Here is a 17,880-nt window from a genome sequence, read left to right as displayed (position 1 = left end):
TTGCAGAGCTTCCTAATAGAAAATCGGCACCTCGTCACTTGTGTCAAATACCGTGTGCTTTTTTTGTGTCCGCAGCTTTTGCCAAAGGCATGTGCTATGAGCCCTTTGTCAAGAACGGCAACTTCAGCGGCGGCGACTCCACCTACAGCGTGGGTGCAGTGGTTGAGTTCTCCTGTGACCCTGGCTACACGCTGGAGCAAGGCTCCGTAGTGATTGAGTGCGTGGACGCACAAAACCCACAGTGGAATGAGACCGAGCCGGCTTGCAGGGGTGAGTCAACAAACCTCATCCGCTGGAGTAATTGCGCGATGTGAAATCTATTCAAAAATAATGTGATTCCACTGCAGCAGAATTTAAGAGGCAGATAGATGTGACTGACCTGAGGACCCAAGGCTTTCCTTGTCTGCTTGATCATTGCGGGAGTTAGTGAAGTCTTTTTATCCAAATATTAAAAGACCCCTGGCAGTTAATCGTATCTTCCTAAGCTGCTTTCCTCTGATCCATGATACATTTCCTCTTAAAATTATAACATTGATTTATTTTGATATGTGTGCTTGCAGGGCAGACTTTGTGCTTAAGATTAAAAAGGCATACAATAGTTGGCCTAAGATGAACACTACCACACTGCACCATAATAGCTACCCCTGAGCCCTTCCCATCTCTCTCTCTCTCACACGCTGACCTTACTCTCGCTCTTTGTTGCCTGCATGGTCCTTCTGTCACACAGGGAAATTGAAAAAGCTCTCCTGTAAAGCTAGATATGAGGAAATTTAATTTCTGCTCCTGTGGGTCATGGTCGTCAAGCACTTCAGTGGTAGTATGCGGTTTCACAAGGTTCACGTCAAGGAGGCTGTACACTCCATTTCAGATGCGCTTTATTCAGCATTAAGACCATGTTTCCATTCTTTCACACAGCAGTTTATGTATCAACTTGTAGTTTTTCGTCACCGTGTTACTTGCACACGACAAATTGCGTGATTATATATTTAGTTTGTTATTGTTCATTTGATTGCAATCAACATTTTCTGTGTCTAGAAATCTGTTACAATGCAAACATTTGTTTCTCAGTGTCAACCTGAGGTGTTTGTGCATTGCAGCTGTGTGCAGCGGGGAGATCACCGACTCTGCCGGTGTGGTGCTGTCTCCTAATTGGCCTGAGGCCTACGACAAGGGGCAGGACTGCATCTGGGGTATCCATGTGGAAGAGGACAAGAGGATCATGCTTGACATCCAAGTGTAAGAGACTGCACTCAGGTGTAAGACTAGAAATCACACAGGGAGGTCAGAGGAGGAGGTCAGATTGCCCGCGAGATGTCAAACACTCCATCTCAGGGACATAAACGCATGCACTCAAAGCTTCATTCTCCTCTATGATCTCACTCAGACAGACACACTACGACATGCACATGTGGAAAGTGTTTCTGTGGTTGCAGTCACCAATTAGATTCTTTTTTTTTTTCTTCATCCGCTACATTAAGAATTCTGTGTTGCTTCCAGCTCGCTCTCTGACCAGATTAGCCAGTAAGCCTCCCTGCTCCCACTTCCCTGGTGTGTGTCTCAGAGCTGGCTTTGAAATGAATATGCTCTGGCAGTGAACTACTCTGAGCCACTTATACAGTACAGCCTTCCTAACTGCAATTCAACGCATGCACACAGGCGTTAAAATAGACACAGGCACACTCGTTTCTGCTTCACATCACTCTGAGGGGACATGCGTGCCCCGTCAAAACACACCTAATACAAGTTATTGCTGTTCAATTATCACATTCCTTTCTTTTCTTCATCTTACTCTAAATGTTTCTTTAAAAAACTATCCAAGTGTGAGCATGAGAATCTGCATTTTTGTCTCATCTAATATGCATTTATCCGTTTGCCTTCGTTGTGATCCCAACAATATTTCCACGAGCATGGATCCTGTAGGAAGCACAAAAACTACAACGTAAGAGCAATGTGCGTTTTTCCTGAAGCACTTGCAGACTATAGGGCGCAGAGAGGTTAAAATGAAACCAGCAGGAATACTGCCATCTAAGGCAATAGTTAGCTTTTTGGTCATTGTGGTATCAATGCATGCAAGCATTTGCAGCCTTCAATTTTTTAGGCTTTCCATATGCACCATTCATTCTTAGTATTTTCTGAACAGCTGATGAAATTGCAAGGTGTAATTAATAATGAATGAATGAATTATTTAAATTATTTAATCCAGATATGGGGTATGCATGCTGTGCAAGCAATCCACCACAGTGGTAGACCACCTAGAAAAACTAAATTGAATAGTGAAAATAAAAATGATATTTTGTTTTTTGTATTTCCTAATTACTTTGGGCAGTAAAAAAAAACAAGCTATATGTTTACTACACATATCGTGTTTGTGGACAAGAGCAATGTGCGTTTTTTTTATTTAAAAAAAAGATTAATACATAAAAATAAGCTAATGGGCATATATGGAAAAGTCACGTGCAATCATATTGCAGACCTGCTTCAGACAGACACTGTGTGGTGGAGAAAGTGTTTTTTGGGGGCAGTGGACTTTTCTTTTGAAGAATTCTACAAACCATTGATGAATTGTTAAGACACTGGAAAAGAGCAAGTATTTCCTGTTCACGTCAAAATCGAGAAACTGCCCTTCCCCCAGTGATCAAATGAAGCGGTTATTATTATTGCACTTAAATGTTGCTTTCTTGACTCATGCAAGTATCAGCCTGGATGTACCAGTGATAAAATGTCTTTCACTGAAAACATTAGGGATCATGCTCATCTGATCATTTCAACAAATAGACATAGGGATAACATTAAATGCATCACATTGACAACAGATCATAATTTTGTTTTGCATGCCAACATTCAGTCAGAGTCAGCAGAGGAAGTGTGGATGGATTTTGTAAAGGCTCAGGTGGTAGGCTGCTGCATGGTTACAATCCACATAAAGCCTCAAACATTATCTCTCGGCTTTCAGGAACAGAGATATGAGCCATCAGGCAAATATGATCCACAGATCAAACAGGGAATAATAGCATTAGAGGATACCAATAATACACAATGTCGAAATACCACACAGGAAGTGTATGCGACTCTGCTTGCCTACCTGTTCTTTAGTTGGAGATTAACACTCATGATTAATGTCTGAAAGTCAACCAGTGCACCAAGGGTTAAAATAAAAGATCAGAGGGGATTCTCTCCCCTCCACGCAAAAGTAAACCAGTTTGATTTGAGGTAAACTGATTTTCATTGAGAGAGATCTCTTCTTGGATTGCACCAGTCCAATATTTGTTTTAATCCGAGCCACACGAGGCCGCTCGCTGGAAATGAATGGTGCTGTGGCCAGCTTTAGTTTATCTCAAGGTTGGTCATGCGTGGCCTTCATGGCAGTAGGAACCCACAGCTGTCTGATCCTCGCAGACCCTCCCATTACCCTCATGTCTGATCCGCTCATCTTGAGAATTGCATTCTCAAAGGCTAGTTCAACTACGTGCGTTTTTGTGCGTGTGTGTAAGTGACAAAAGGCTCTTGTGGATGAGAGCTGTCTCATTATAAGGGTGGGCACACACCTTAATGAGAATGTTTTCTGTGTTTTCTGTATTATCATTCATCGCTGTGCCTGTGCTGGCAATTACAGCGGAGCAGTGTGCATAATGAGGACTGATTAATTAATTTAGGCCAAACAGGAGGGCTGGCTCTTTGCTAATTGCCATGGAGCATGGCTCGAGCAAGAGCCGGAGACAAGAGGTTACAGCTGATATCCCCACCTGTGGAACTCAACAAGGTAAAAATGATTCACATGTGGATTTTAGAATTCAGAGGACATTGTTTCTAGAACTGTGTTTCAACACAGTGAGTAACGTCTGTTTTACAGCGGTAATGTTTTTGTCAGTTTACTGAGCAGGATCAGAGCCATTTTTAAATGGGACATACTGGGTTTATAGAGTCCTCTTGTGGAGATTCTAAGCATTACATGCCAATTGCAAGTAAACTTGTGTCTGGGTAGGTGCCCGGGATGTTAATGGTAATTTTTTATTTTATACCATAACCTTTTTTTATGCTGAGCAGAACAAATCAAATGTCAAATACGTGTAGGAATAGAAGTAGAAAGCAATTTCCAGTCTGTTAGAGTTACTGGATATTTGTCGGGTTCTTCAGACTCGACAGGTCAGGGAAGGTGACAGAATGCCTGGAGGCTTGTACAAAACGCAGCTGTCATCCCCTCATCTGCAGAATTGAGCTGGACACATTGGCATGCAGACGAGTTTTCAGAAATTCTCTAAAGAAAAAGTAATTTTTTCAAAATAGACCATTGGAACTTTGTAAACACCTAAGTCACGTCGATGAAGGAGACATTTAAATCGGTTAGGGCAACTCTAAATTATTGCCATTACATCGGTTTGAAATAAGCTTTGTGCATCCTTTCCTGTGAGCACTGACCGTGTTAAAAGCCAGTCTTACACTCTCACACATCATTTTGACTAATAGTAGTTCCAGGCTTACATTAGCATTTGTCATTTAGGATCTGTCCAATCACAGACTAGGACAAGACTCAAGCAGTTGGGCGAGTGATTTATTTTTTCAAATTAAAGTTTATTGATGAGTTGTGCCCATATGTATTGTACTCGCCTGACTGGTTGCCTATTTTCTGCTCTTATAAACAACAAAGCATACAAAAAAGTAAAAAGTGCAGTTACTTTAAAATGGAAGGCAAATATGAACTAAGGAAAATATAAGAAGGAGTAAAACTTTTTCTTTAGAAGATTAGTTATCAGTTTGCAACACAGCACAGGGCATGACTACTTCCCTGTCTGTAGGGAAAACCTTTAGAGGAGCCAGGTGGGATGACATTTGGGTGGAGTGATTGCCAGGTTGCTACAGAGAAGGCAGCTGAAAGAGCTTGTCGTGACTCACCACAGAGTGCTGTTTAAGTCTGGACTGAAGGGATTTCGGCACTCTTTTGTGTTGTCGCCAGCATTTCGAAAAGCAACTCAAGCAGACAGTGGGAAAATTCAAAACCAAGGTTGACATCAGCATTGTATTCGAGTTAGAGCGACTGGGTTTTGTATGTTGAAATAACTTCTGCAGATGTACGTTTGCCTAAGGAGATCTGTCTTGTAATCAGATTTCATCAAATGCAAAAACATGTTTGTGGTACACAGTTGTAAGGAAAGGAGGAATATCAGCAGCAACGCTATTCTGCTCTACCACCATACAAGATTATAGAAACTAGCAACAGAATACGGGTTGTGGTGTTGATAATATACACCTTTATGAGGGAAGGTAGAGTGCATTACAGTACAAATAGATCCATGTGAAAACTCTGTAAATGACTAAACATGTACATGTATTTATTGCAAAATGGAGCAGCGGGGGCTGCAAGTGTGTGTTGAGTTGGATGAAATGCAGACTGGACGTTATCGCACGGTTTGAGATTGCCAACCGACAGTTCCACATCCCTCCTTCTAGGGTAGTGTAAATGCAGGGACACCTTTTGGGAGATACGGTGAAATACAGTGTAATGATAAGGAGGAGAGCCTTGTTAACATGAGCAGCAGGTGGACGATAGAGCATGAATAGAAGTGAAGTGTGAGATGTGGAGGTCGAAAAAGATGCAAACAATTTGGCGGTGGTGTTGCTCTGTGGACTACACCCATGGTTTTTTTCATCGTGGCACCACTACTCCTGATAATTCCATGCAGTCATTAAGTGCATGCAGGCTGCGTCTCATCCATAGAGTATGCCTCAAAAAAAGATGTTACAAATATATAACAAAGAATGTAAGAGTGTGAAAACAGCATTTTTGCACATGTATGTCATTTCTAAATGCACATTTCCAAATACACAAATTGTGCTGATGGCGGTTTGGAAATGGACACTGGCATTGTCATTCCTGTCACTTTCACCACAGCCGCTGATTGTTGGAGAACATGGAGGTGTAAATTGTCCCCATAGCTGTCCAACTAACCAGGGGGAGTAGCTTGTCACTCAGCACCTCATTTCACCGCCATTCATGCAGCTGGCATCTATTATGTGTGTCTGTCAGGAGAAGCTGAAATCCAGTTTTGGCTTTTCCATTTCAGCATCAGCACAATGCACACACACAGAGTGGAATCCAATCATTCTGGTTATGTTCTTGAGTCATAGTTGCCTCCAGGGTGTTGCAATCCTCAACTAGAGGACGATGAATATTCACTTTGTGTGTGTAATTTTGTGTGTGAATTGTTGATTAACACAGATAGTCAACATTAATATGAAGGATTTGTTCGTAATGAAGCTGAAGTGGGTGTATTTTGTTCGCATACTTGTTTCTACTCAGCAGTAATGTAGAAAGTTTGTGGGGGAGGTTGTGAAGCAGTGATTGAGGCGACGTAAACAAGACTCGGGTCATTTGTTTTATTCTATCATAAAACTGTGTCAATCACAGAGGAAGCAGCCCCGTCAAAAGCTGCTAATATTATGTTTGTTCCAACAAGGCAACAGAAGTTAAGTTAATCTGTGCTGTGCATATTAAATCTCATGTTCATCGCTTTAGTCCCATGGGTTCTAATGCTCAAAAAGAGCCTCAATCTCAGCTCACACTTTTCATTATAAGTCTCTGCAACAATGAGTCAGCATAAGTTGCCTACTTGAAGTAAAAGAGAAGAAACCCAAACCAGCTCAATGAATGAATATATAGTGTGTCTGACAAATCAGTGAGCTCACAGGGCAATCAACCTGAACATGGAAACAGAGTTCTTAGAGAAGTCATTCGAAAGCCCACACAAAAACATAATTTTGACATCTCTTCTTCACACTTTAGTCCAATTGCTACCAACTTTTCTGTGGATCTTTATTGGACCAAGCTTAGCAAAATCTATCAAAAGCTCTTGGATATCTTAGTTAATCTATTGACCAATGAACTTCAAAAGGGCGAGGCTAAGCACATAAATAGAACAAACCACAACAACAAAAACAACTATGCCAATCTTCACTAAACTTGCAGGATATGTCCACAGAAGTACCTGAAGTGTACCCTGAAAGCTTCATTCAAATCGACCACTAGTGGGCGCAACAAATACAAAGAAATGGGCGTGGCATAACAAATAAGACAATAAATCTGAAATTGTTTGTCCAATCATTACAAAACTTTGAGGATATGTTTTATACCAATGTTTAACCACGGGTATAAAACTATTTTTTAATCAGTCAATAGGGTGCACAACCACATCCAAATATGTGCATAAGCCTGGTGCAAATTTGGCCATAAATCACTGACAGTTTGTCCAATCACCAAACTTACTGGATATTTTTACTTAAGCTTATCAAACATGTCCTCAAAATGTTTCCTGAGAAATATGTGTGGCGGGACTTTGAGTGTGCAATTATTGAAAAGCACAATACAGTGTCATGATGAAACCAGAATTCAAACCAGTGACTTTGCTCAGCTTTGTGCAGCCTGAAACCCACTTGCCTGTGGCTTTGATTTTGGCAACTGAGCTTCTTACTTCTGTTGAGCAAAAAAGGGTTTCAGCCTGGAATGTATTTCCATATTGATTTAAAGGTTATTTCGAACATCCTTTCTTTGTTTATTCAAACTTAAATACTGCACTGGATGTGTTACTGGGATGTATTTTTGTGTTCTCCTGCTGACTTATTGCTTAAATTGAAATGTATGCATTGCATGCATGTTTTTTAAAATATATATCTACTTTCTACTGATCTTTACTTCACATGTTTTTCTATTTTGAGTTGTGCTCGTTCCTAAGATGAGGATATTTGAAGGCTTTTCTTTGGCCTTTCTGTGGACTCCATTTCTACGTTCCTGATTGCCCTGTGATCTCACTAATTTGAGTCACCTGTATGCCTCTCTATCACTCTCAGGTGCTGTGCGATTAGTATTATTTTTTTAATTCCCAACAAGGGAACCTATGCTTTTCACCTGCAAGCTTGCTAGAAGTGCATATCCATGCAGTTCTGCCATCTGAGAATAAAAACATTTTCTTGAACACATTTATTTATGTAGCAAATATTTTGACTTTAAATTTGACCTAAAGTACATCAACTTCCAGCTCATATTTTTTGAGTTAAAGTAAATCAACGATAAAGAGCAGTAAAGACAGGGTAAGAGACAATGACACATGATTTGAGAACAAGGTGTGATCACAGTGGAGCTGGCAATATGATTTTTAGGCATTGCAATTTGCATTGATGCAAAATTGTGCGAAGGAATTGAGAAAAGCTGTGGGGATTGTTATCGGTTACAATTTTTGGGAAAACGCCGCTTTCCTGAAAACAGTTTGATTGCTTGCTGGAGAGCTCATGCAGTGGGCGGGTGATTCATGGCTACAAAAGCATGACTTCTACCTATGACGTGCATGAAGAATGGCACTGTGCCATTAATATTGTTAAATTCTGTTAAACACAGCTTGGGAATGTAACACAAAACAACCATACAGCCGATCTGCACTGCTGATTTGACTCCCGCCTTAAGACACATAAAGAGCAACTAGTTCCCCCTGCTTATTATATCAGCATGGGAACTACACGTTCTCCATCCCCCGTGTGTGTGAATAAATGTCAGGCTTTGCTGATGTTCCATAAAAGGGGCAAGGACATCCGAATCTACAAAGGGAAAAGGTTAATGCATTCTTAAGATAATGACAGCAGAGATTCTCTCCAACTGTGGCTCAGCTGCCTCATATTCAATTTTATATGTGAATTATAGCTAACATTTAGATGTTGAGATTGTTTTTTTGGATTATTTACTCATCCGAGACCTTTAGTCCTCATTATGTTTCTATAATCCTGGTTGTCATGCATTGCATCTCTTTTTTTTGTAAGCAAAAGGATAATATTTTATCATGCCCATATATTTGCAGATATGCAATTTAGTACATATTCATGAGACCGATGTGGGGGACGGAGAGACATACATCATGAATAATTTAGTGTTTACTTCACATCAGATCCATCCAATATAAACAGAATTAATATTTTCCAAGTACTGCTGACGCAGTCGTCTTATGCCATCAGCAATGCTTTCATCAGCTGAAGAAGATAGCAGTCACTTAACTGTTTAATGCTTTGTGCAAAATGCACAGCAAACATGCCACACAACCACAGACATGGGGCGTTGTGTATGAAAACCTTCATCTATATAACTAGGAAGAAATTGAACCACTTTGTTATGTCTCTTCTAGTCTCCACGTTGGTAAGAATGATCTGCTGACCTTCTATGATGGTGATGACCTGACGGCTAACATCCTGGGCCAATACAGTGGCACACGGCCACACTTTAAGCTCTACACCTCCATGGCTGATGTCACTATTCAATTTCAGTCCGATCCTGCCACCAACATCTACGGATACAACAACGGCTTTGTGGTCCACTTCTTTGGTAAGATTTGACCCAACATTGTTTTGTCCTCTGGTTACTTGCAGTACATAGCTTTCTGTTGGAATCAAACTTTGTGTAAAATTGGGACTGCAAGACAAACAAGAAAATAAAAACAATTGTACTAAGCGTGCAATGTAAAATGTACGCATTCCTATAACCTAGCAGGTTACCAATTACAAAAAAGTCTATTTGTTTCTCTTTCTCTTTGCCTCTTTCTCTTGATGTGCCTCTGTCTGTCTTCTGGCTTATCCCAGGTGCAGAGGATGAGATAACAACAAACACAGACACAAAATAATAGGGTGCACTTCAACATCAGCTGTTTTTGCCCAGTGCTTTGTGTTCTTGGCCCTGTACGCTGCAGTTAGGGAGGCGCAGATTGACTGCTGCCAAACCGCATGCTGTGTTCCTCCCAGCAAACATCACAAGCCTCTATTTACATTGTTCTCCCAAACTGCTGCTGTTTAGTGCGCACAGAACGGACAATTTTGCAGTCATAGTCAATCCCTGCCGCGATAGGTTATTATATATCAATGCAAGGATTTCTTCAAGGAATGTCGCTTTGTGTCCAAATACCAAATACAGAATGATCATTACACAAGAAAATGTATAGAATTTCTGCCTACCCGATGCCAGTCTTTTCTCAATGTATCTGCATAAATAGGTAGGATGTCTGTAATTTTCCCATTCTATCTCTCCTATCTTCTATCAACACAACTGCTCCAACGTCAACAGAGGTGCCGAGGAACGACACCTGCTCGGAGCTGCCAGAGATCACCAACGGCTGGAAGAGCACGTCTCACCCCGACCTCATCCACGGCACCGTCATCACCTACCAGTGCTACCCTGGATTTGAGCTGGTGGGCTCTGAGATCCTCATGTGCCAGTGGGATCTCACTTGGAGCGGCGATGTGCCGAAATGTCAGGAAGGTGAGAGGAAGGCACACAAATCCTGGTGTTTTCACAATTTGTTCAGCGAGTGAGAGGAAGACATCGGCAGTCATAAAGCTTTCTCTCAGAATACTTTGTCTTAGCGAGCAGACAAGAATACGTGATAAAACTCAAATTGTATTGGTTTAGTCTACACGTCACGCTGACATCTAGAAATCTGAAGTTGCTCTCAAAATGGTGTGTATCAAATGTTACAAATGAAAAATAAGATTTACAAATGCAATCATTCCTGCTTAATTAATCTCAATCTTCTCACAAATACCAAGCAATTTGAACACATGTAAAACAATGCACGCATCGCAACCTGAATGAATATTAATATATGTACAGATATTTTACTTCACAGATCTGATCATTTTTGCCTGCGAAAAGCTTCCTGTTTATACAAATGTCTAAAACTATTAGACATTCTTTTATATTTATTTACAGATTGTAAAATGACGTGCCACCACCTGGTGGTCATGTGTTAAATTGCATGCCGGCACCACAGACACAATGCCAATGGAAAGTCAGTTCGGACCCCATGGTGGACACATGTGTGAAACGCATTAAATGCATCCACATGAATATGCAATGCTCAAAGCCAGTATACATATTGAAAAAGACTTATTTACAGTGGACACGAATGGATGGGGATAAATCAAACAAACAGGACTTTCATCTAGGAGACTGTTTGTGTCCCCAGAGTGATGTTTAGTTACTGAAGTTACGTGTGCGACATGTTAATGTATTTTGCTCAGTTTACATACCTAAATAAGTGGTCCCCCCCCCCCCCAAACGTTAAGTTGTTTCTATATCGGTGGCACGTTGTTTTACACATAATGCACTGCTAGTGGACAACATCTGAGCTTGCTCACTTCTAAATATATTGAAATCAAACAATTTCTCATGTGTATTGGACATCTTTCCACGACGTCCATAACCTACCATAAGTATGCATGTTAAGGTTGCAATTTCAAAAGCTTTACTACCTCCCTTTCATGTGCATTTATGTTCAAGTCCAATGAGAGATTGGTTGGAAAAAAAGAATGATGGCAGTTAAGCACTGATGTCCATTCTCTCATCAATGTTTTCTTTAATGTGAACATATTGAATTTCCACTGAATATATCCTGCTGATGAGTTCAGCAAATTACCCTTTGTTAAAACCTTTCTTACAAGTTCAGAATGTGTTTTTGTTTGTCAATCGAAACTGCCTCGTCAGTCAGTCCTCTTGAGTAGACAGCAGCTGCTCTCCTGGCAGGTTCATCGTTAAGACAGATTGGTCTCAGCTGGGTTGGACAAGGTTTTAAAAGGCTGCCACACCCAACTCCTGTGTTGTTTCCAGAGGGTGAACACCTTCAGTTCACCCTGTTTCTAACTAAATTAATAACCAGTATTTGATCCCTCCCTGGTCTTTTTATTTGCCCTTCTAGTGCTCTGCTATTCATAATATTCTCATAACGTTTGGTTTGTTTCCTTCTAATGTGGCACAATATCTTTTAACACAGCATATTGGTTCATAGCTGTCATTTAACATCTGTTGAGTAATTGAGATATCCTCATCCACACCACATAAGTGATCAACAACAAAAACCATGCAAACCATGGCCAGTTCACTCAACAGATTAGTTATTGGAGATTTGGGAATTGCACCTGAAAAGGCACCATCAACAATCACTTATGAACTGGTTCCCTGAACACTACTTGAGGAAATGTCCTCAACAAGGGACCTAGATAACTGAAGCCCAGACTAGTCTTTTTGAGTGCTCTCTTGGGTTGGGATCTGGTGACTGATGGAGACGGCATGTGGTTCATGATTTCTTTACTGAAACACTAAGTGATCAAATCTTGTCTTGGATGGATAAGGTTTGGTAACTTAAAAAAAGTTGTGAACAATCTGCCCTCATGGTCAAATAAGGACACGGTCGTTTCCTGCTGTGATGTGTGACATGATATTTAAAAACCGAAGTAGAGGGAGGGTTGTGTCCCACAATGAATACAAACATGCATACCGAAAACCAACATGTTTTGTAACAATAGCTCAGGAAGATAACTGGCAACCCAAGAAATAATCAGGGATAAACACCCTGCGGACAAACACCTCCGTCCTTCAGAACTGCTTTTGCAAATGTGCACCATATTTTCCTCTCAAGCCATTGTTTTTTTTTTGGAGGGGAGCTTAAAGAAACACTTCTACTACTACTACTACTACTACCACCAGTGATAACAAATATTCATTTGTTTTTGCGATGCACCAGTTTTGACGTGCCAGGACCCAGGAAATGTGGAGCACAGTCACAAGGTGATCGCAGGCAACCGTTTCATCGTTGGATCGACGGTACAGTTTATCTGTAATAAAGGCTACATCATGTCTGGCAGCAGCCTCCTCACCTGCTACAACCGAGATTCAGCCACACCCAAGTGGAACGAGAGGCTGCCCAAGTGTGCCCGTAAGTCTAATGAGCCAAAAACACACACAGGCATGGAGGCAAACACACTTAACACTGACACTTTGAGTGCTTTGAATATAGGATATAAACATGTTAATTTTGTGCTACTCCTGTTTCTTTGGTGACAAATCCCAACGAATCCACCTATAATGAGTTGTGTATTCTTTGCCAAAGGTCTTTTATTAAAAGTTCAACAAAATAAATTGTCAATCTTGCCTTTCTTGTCTCGGTTGATGTGCATGTTGCCTTTTTATACGTGTTCATATTTAGTGTCAGTGTTTCTACAGTTGGAAAAAGATGCATTGCAATATTTTTGTGACGTGAGATATTCCCGCCTCTCAGCTGAAAAGTACGAGCCATGCAGGAACCCCGGTGCTGCCTCCACCAGTGTGCAGAGCTCTGAAAAGGCCTTTTACCAAGCCAGAGAGATGCTCAGCTTCTCCTGCCACTCAGGCTACGAGCTGCACGGTGACGCCACCATCTACTGCATCCCCGGACACCCGTCACAGTGGAATAGCACTCCACCTGCCTGCAGAGGTAAACCATGCACTCTGTGTAGCAAACCTTTTTTGTTTTTTTTACATTTGTCACATTTTGAAGCTCAAGTGCTATTGATTTGTGTTGCTGATGAATGAATGCAAGGACTTACTTTGTATGTAAGTGTAACATTATGCACTGTGCTCATGGTGCAAATATTGACTAAACTGCAATTGTGTCTTTTTTTTTAGCATCCTCAACCCAATATGAGAACGAACGCAGGCTAGATGGTGAGTCATGTTTTGAAACACTGCAGTGTCATTGTGCTGGTTTCTATTCGTGCCGCGCTGGCGACAGCATGGCCGGAGGCATTATGTGTTCAGACTCTCTGGTCAAGGTCACTGTGTCCTCACATCCGTCCCATTCTCAAGCGATATCTCACAAACACCTAGAGGGAATTTCTTCACATTTGGTACAAACATTGTGTATTCCACAGAAATAATACCTGTTGTTGTTTTTTCCCCACTTCTAGTTGTAAATATGGATTATAGCATGGAGGGAACCAATATTGCCCTTGCAGTTTTTATTCCGACCGCAATCATTTTGGTGGTTGTTCTGGGGATTTATGTCTACTTTGCAAAGTAAGTCGTGACTTTAAAAAAACCCAGTTTATTTCATTTGAAATCAAATGAGCCTTCACAGGATGTTCCCTGTTTCTCTACTCGTAACTTAGACTCCAAGGGAAGACCATCAGAATGCCGACGTCCTCGCCACCGTATGACAACATGACGGAAGAGTCGGCTTTCGACAACCCGATATACGAGAGCGGAGTAAGTACAGATGTCATGAGCATGCAAGACGTGGATTCACAGAACACCAGTGTTCTGTCCTGATCCACTCCCATCTGGCTGCCATCCTATCGTCATCCCATGGTTCACCAGCAGAGGGCGCCCTCCGCCTCATCTTTCATCACCATGTCAATCATCACCGAGAGCAAGCCACATAGCTGATGTTTCTGCTGAAAATAGAAAGCAAGGACACTTTTCCTCACCTCACTCTGTGATAATTTTTCATCTTGGATTCCCATACTTCATTAACTTTGGTCCTGCAGTACATCATTCACATTGTGATGCGTCATCTCCTACCCTTGTCATATAAATGTAATATGTTCTATCCGTCGGTCACACCTTTTGTGTAACTGCACATTTGCTAGTCTGTACAATTTAAAAATCAGTATTACAGTATGCCACATGTTTCTGTGTGAACAGTGAATATGTGGATGTACGTTGTCTCTTGTTCTTCTTTATATACTGATCTCAAGTGCATCCTCTCCTCTTTTCTTCCCTGCTCCCTCAGCACTGGCAGTCTCATTCTAGATACTAAGTGTCAATCTGTCCACTTTGGCCGTACTGCTGACGAACTATGAGGCGAGATCTCCTCCTGGTGCAGAGAGCACATCTCACTCACCGTCACCTGACCCTTTTCTGTTTTGGCTACACCTCCCCAACCTGCCACACATTCTGATCAGCTGGTTGGTCGCTCTGCTCTTCTATTAACACTGGCTGCCTAACACCACGTCAGTATTTGCAGACCACTCTCACTATACAGAACCACTGGTTGGTGACAATTTAAAATGCGTTGGTGACGCAGTCATGAGACATTTGGCCTCTTGACATACAATCATGTTTGTTTGTTTTTACAACTCAAAGATTGCTTAAAGATTTGCAAGAATTCTTACATGAATGAAAACTCTCTACCTTAAATATAAAAACAACAACTTTGACCCAACTTTCAGCTTCTAACTTGTTTTTCACTTCAACCCGCCCCTCTTCTGCCTTGCATCTGTCATTCTATCATTTCAGTAAGGATAATGTTGTGCTGTCTTGGTTCATTAACTATTGTATATGTGTGATTGTGACATCTATGCAACATGCATACTGGTCATATTTAGTTTTGTGTCCTTAAAGTATAGCAGCAGCACTTCATTTTGGGGTATTATTGTGTTATTATTTGTTTATTTCTTAAGAAAAGACTGATGTTGCCAACAGATAATAATTTGGAAAAATAATTGTGTTCAATTGATACTTATTGATAATAAATGTTTATGGGAATTAATAGTCCACTGTAAACAATATCTCTTCTCATGACGTCATCATTTCTGTTTTTGTCATGCTCATACCAAATTGTGTATGTTTCCACATTTTAGGTTTATTAAAATGTGCAAAACATTACTGATGAACGGTATTCTTATGTAGTAAATCATCATTATGCCAGCACTATAGAGATTTGTTATCTTAACTCAAACATTTTCAACATATCAGACAAGAGTTCGTATGTTTTTATTGTGCATCACAAATTGTACAATCCTCTTATCACTATAATTCTTTACAGGACAAATTAAAAAAATGAAGGTGTCCATTTAGAGACCTTTAATGCAAGAATTGCTAAAGCTTTGCCTTTTGAGACCCTCTCTACACTGCTCATCATTTCCCTCCATTCTTTTTTGTTCCCAATTGATTTCTTTCCATTTCCCCTTTGTGTGGATTACTGTAAATATGTCTTTCTGTCCACGGTCAGAATCTGTGGATCACCATGGTGATATTTTTATAAAGTAAAATGGTGATGACCGTTGGTGATTGTATGTTTCTAAGTACTTTTTTTTGATGCCCTAATCCAGTAGCAATTAAAGACTGAGGGGAAACAATGCTTTGATTGCCAAGATCTGTTGGATACAAATTCCCCATCAACCATCACTCTTTGGAAACTTTCCATCATTCCTTTAATTTTTATTTGTGTGTACGGGTCTGCTCTTTGTAAATAAACTGCCTGTCCAATAAGAGTGCCTCACGACTGACTATAACCTGAGAAGTATCACGTGTGAACATGTTCGTAAAACTAAATCTTTTGTTTTGTCTATTTTGTATTTGTGGGCCTGATATTATTAGTACTTCACACTGCGTTGAGGCTTTTCTGTCCTACAGTTTCTCTTCTGGAAACAAAAAACAAATGACGGATATACTTTCCTACGAGCTGATGTGTGGTGTCAACTGGATATAGCATCGGAGGATTTCTCACATACTCTTAACGCATTGTTTTCATGTGGGACTCATCAGCGACGCATCATTTTGTTCTTATGTCACACTGTAAAGTCTGCCTCAAAGGAAAAATAGTGATTTGTTCATTTGTATATGTTCCAAAATGTGGTTGCGCCTCAGCATCATCAGACCCCGAGATAAAAACCCAGTGATAATGTGATTTACAATACGGACTGATGCAGGCTGTTGAGTCAAATATCGGATTGATTCCTGTGTTGCAATTGAAATTTCACTGTGCAAAATGAATCCTTATGAAACAGATGGGTCTTTACCTGGGGTCGCAAGCGGATCCATATATGCTTGGGTTAAATCTGTATATCCTTTATACTCTATAACAAATCATTTTCCACATCACAGCTGGTGCAACCACACCCAGGAAACCAAATCACCTTCAAATATCTATGTCCTCTGATTGATAATAAAATAAATTGTTGCTTAAAGTATTGTCGTCGACTCATTACTGAGTAATTCATTAATAACTTATTTTTTCACCCGTGTTGGTTAAAAAACATACAACAGACTCATTGAAACTTGCCTCAGACAATAAGATGCTCCCAAATGTAAATAGCATTTGCATGAATTGTTTTCACAGGTAAGTGCTTGATCAATGATCAGCCAAATATTCACATCCACTTCATTTCTAGTAGATGTAGCCCGAAGTCACATGAGACATTTTGACAGGCCACAGGAGGGAAATCAAAGGTTTGAATCATAAAAACAATGATGGTTGAACTCCTTTTCAGCTGCTTTGGTCTCAGGGTTTTGTTGTGCCTGCTGGCTCCTGTCACACTTGTCATGGCTTACCGGAACACCTGAATAGTTAAGAGTAACATCTGTGCTTGATAAGTGAAATTATCTTCTGTGAAGAAGGCCTATCTGATCTGAATCATTATACTGTACACCTCAAATACTCAGGACATGATTTTGGCCTCGTCAAGCATTAGAGGCAGCAGCAATACACATCAGCACCATGAAGCTTTTCTCAGTTGATGTCAGTTATTCTGCTGTTAATATGAGAGGGGGCACCACATTAAAGTTGCCATACAGCCCTTGACCTCTAGATGGCAGCAGGACAACAAGTATGTGAGGTTCATTATGCTCAAGCCTTTGTTATTCTAATAGTTCCCATTCAATTAACAGGGCATACAATTAATCACTGCCCAGGTTTGTTTTTGAAAGGCAAAATTCACACCCATTCATGGGACAACAGGGTCCCATGGGACAAGAGTCAGCCCCAAGCTGTATTTTTATTTTAATTTTAAATAATGAGAGAATTACAAAGAATTTGTATCATTTGAGTAAGTCCATTGAATGTACAGTAGACCAAGTATATTAGCAGTCAACAACAAGCTGCTTTAACATGCAAAGAGAAACCAGCTGCTTAAAGTTAAATATGTAAACCTGGAGAGGCTCACTCCATCCTGACAGATTCACCAGAGACTCTGGCCCTTTGGATGAATTTGCATTATGGTCGAACATATCTCATAAAATCATTGATTATATGAAGTGCAGCCACAAGGTTTTTGTTTTTGTGCCTTTTGTTTATGTGGGAGCTTTGTGTCTGTTTCAATAAA

At 40.5% G+C, this 17,880-nt stretch overlaps 1 protein-coding gene across 2 annotated transcripts in view; it reads left to right on the top strand.

Annotated features, from left to right (window-relative positions):
* LOC116388753 (seizure protein 6 homolog) overlaps positions 1-16,746 on the top strand; it is an 84,415-nt gene extending 67,669 nt beyond the window's left edge. Inside the window, exons 8-17 of one of the 2 annotated variants that reach the window (XM_031856903.1) lie at positions 76-270; positions 1,098-1,236; positions 9,159-9,355; positions 10,088-10,282; positions 12,543-12,734; positions 13,077-13,271; positions 13,463-13,501; positions 13,744-13,852; positions 13,945-14,041; positions 14,568-16,746. In XM_031856903.1, coding sequence (XP_031712763.1) covers positions 76-270; positions 1,098-1,236; positions 9,159-9,355; positions 10,088-10,282; positions 12,543-12,734; positions 13,077-13,271; positions 13,463-13,501; positions 13,744-13,852; positions 13,945-14,041; positions 14,568-14,594 — 1,385 coding nt within the window. In that variant the 3' untranslated portion in view covers positions 14,595-16,746. The other variant, XM_031856902.1, reaches the window with a different exon arrangement.
* The last annotated feature ends 1,134 nt before the right edge of the window (positions 16,747-17,880 follow it).

The sequence above is a fragment of the Anarrhichthys ocellatus genome, unplaced genomic scaffold, assembly GCF_004355925.1.
Source record: "Anarrhichthys ocellatus isolate YVR2014 unplaced genomic scaffold, GSC_Weel_1.0 scaffold18, whole genome shotgun sequence".
Classification (NCBI taxonomy): Eukaryota; Metazoa; Chordata; class Actinopteri; order Perciformes; family Anarhichadidae; genus Anarrhichthys; species Anarrhichthys ocellatus.
Note: the sequence above shows the minus strand (reverse complement) of the source record. Positions and strands in the feature narration are given on the sequence as shown.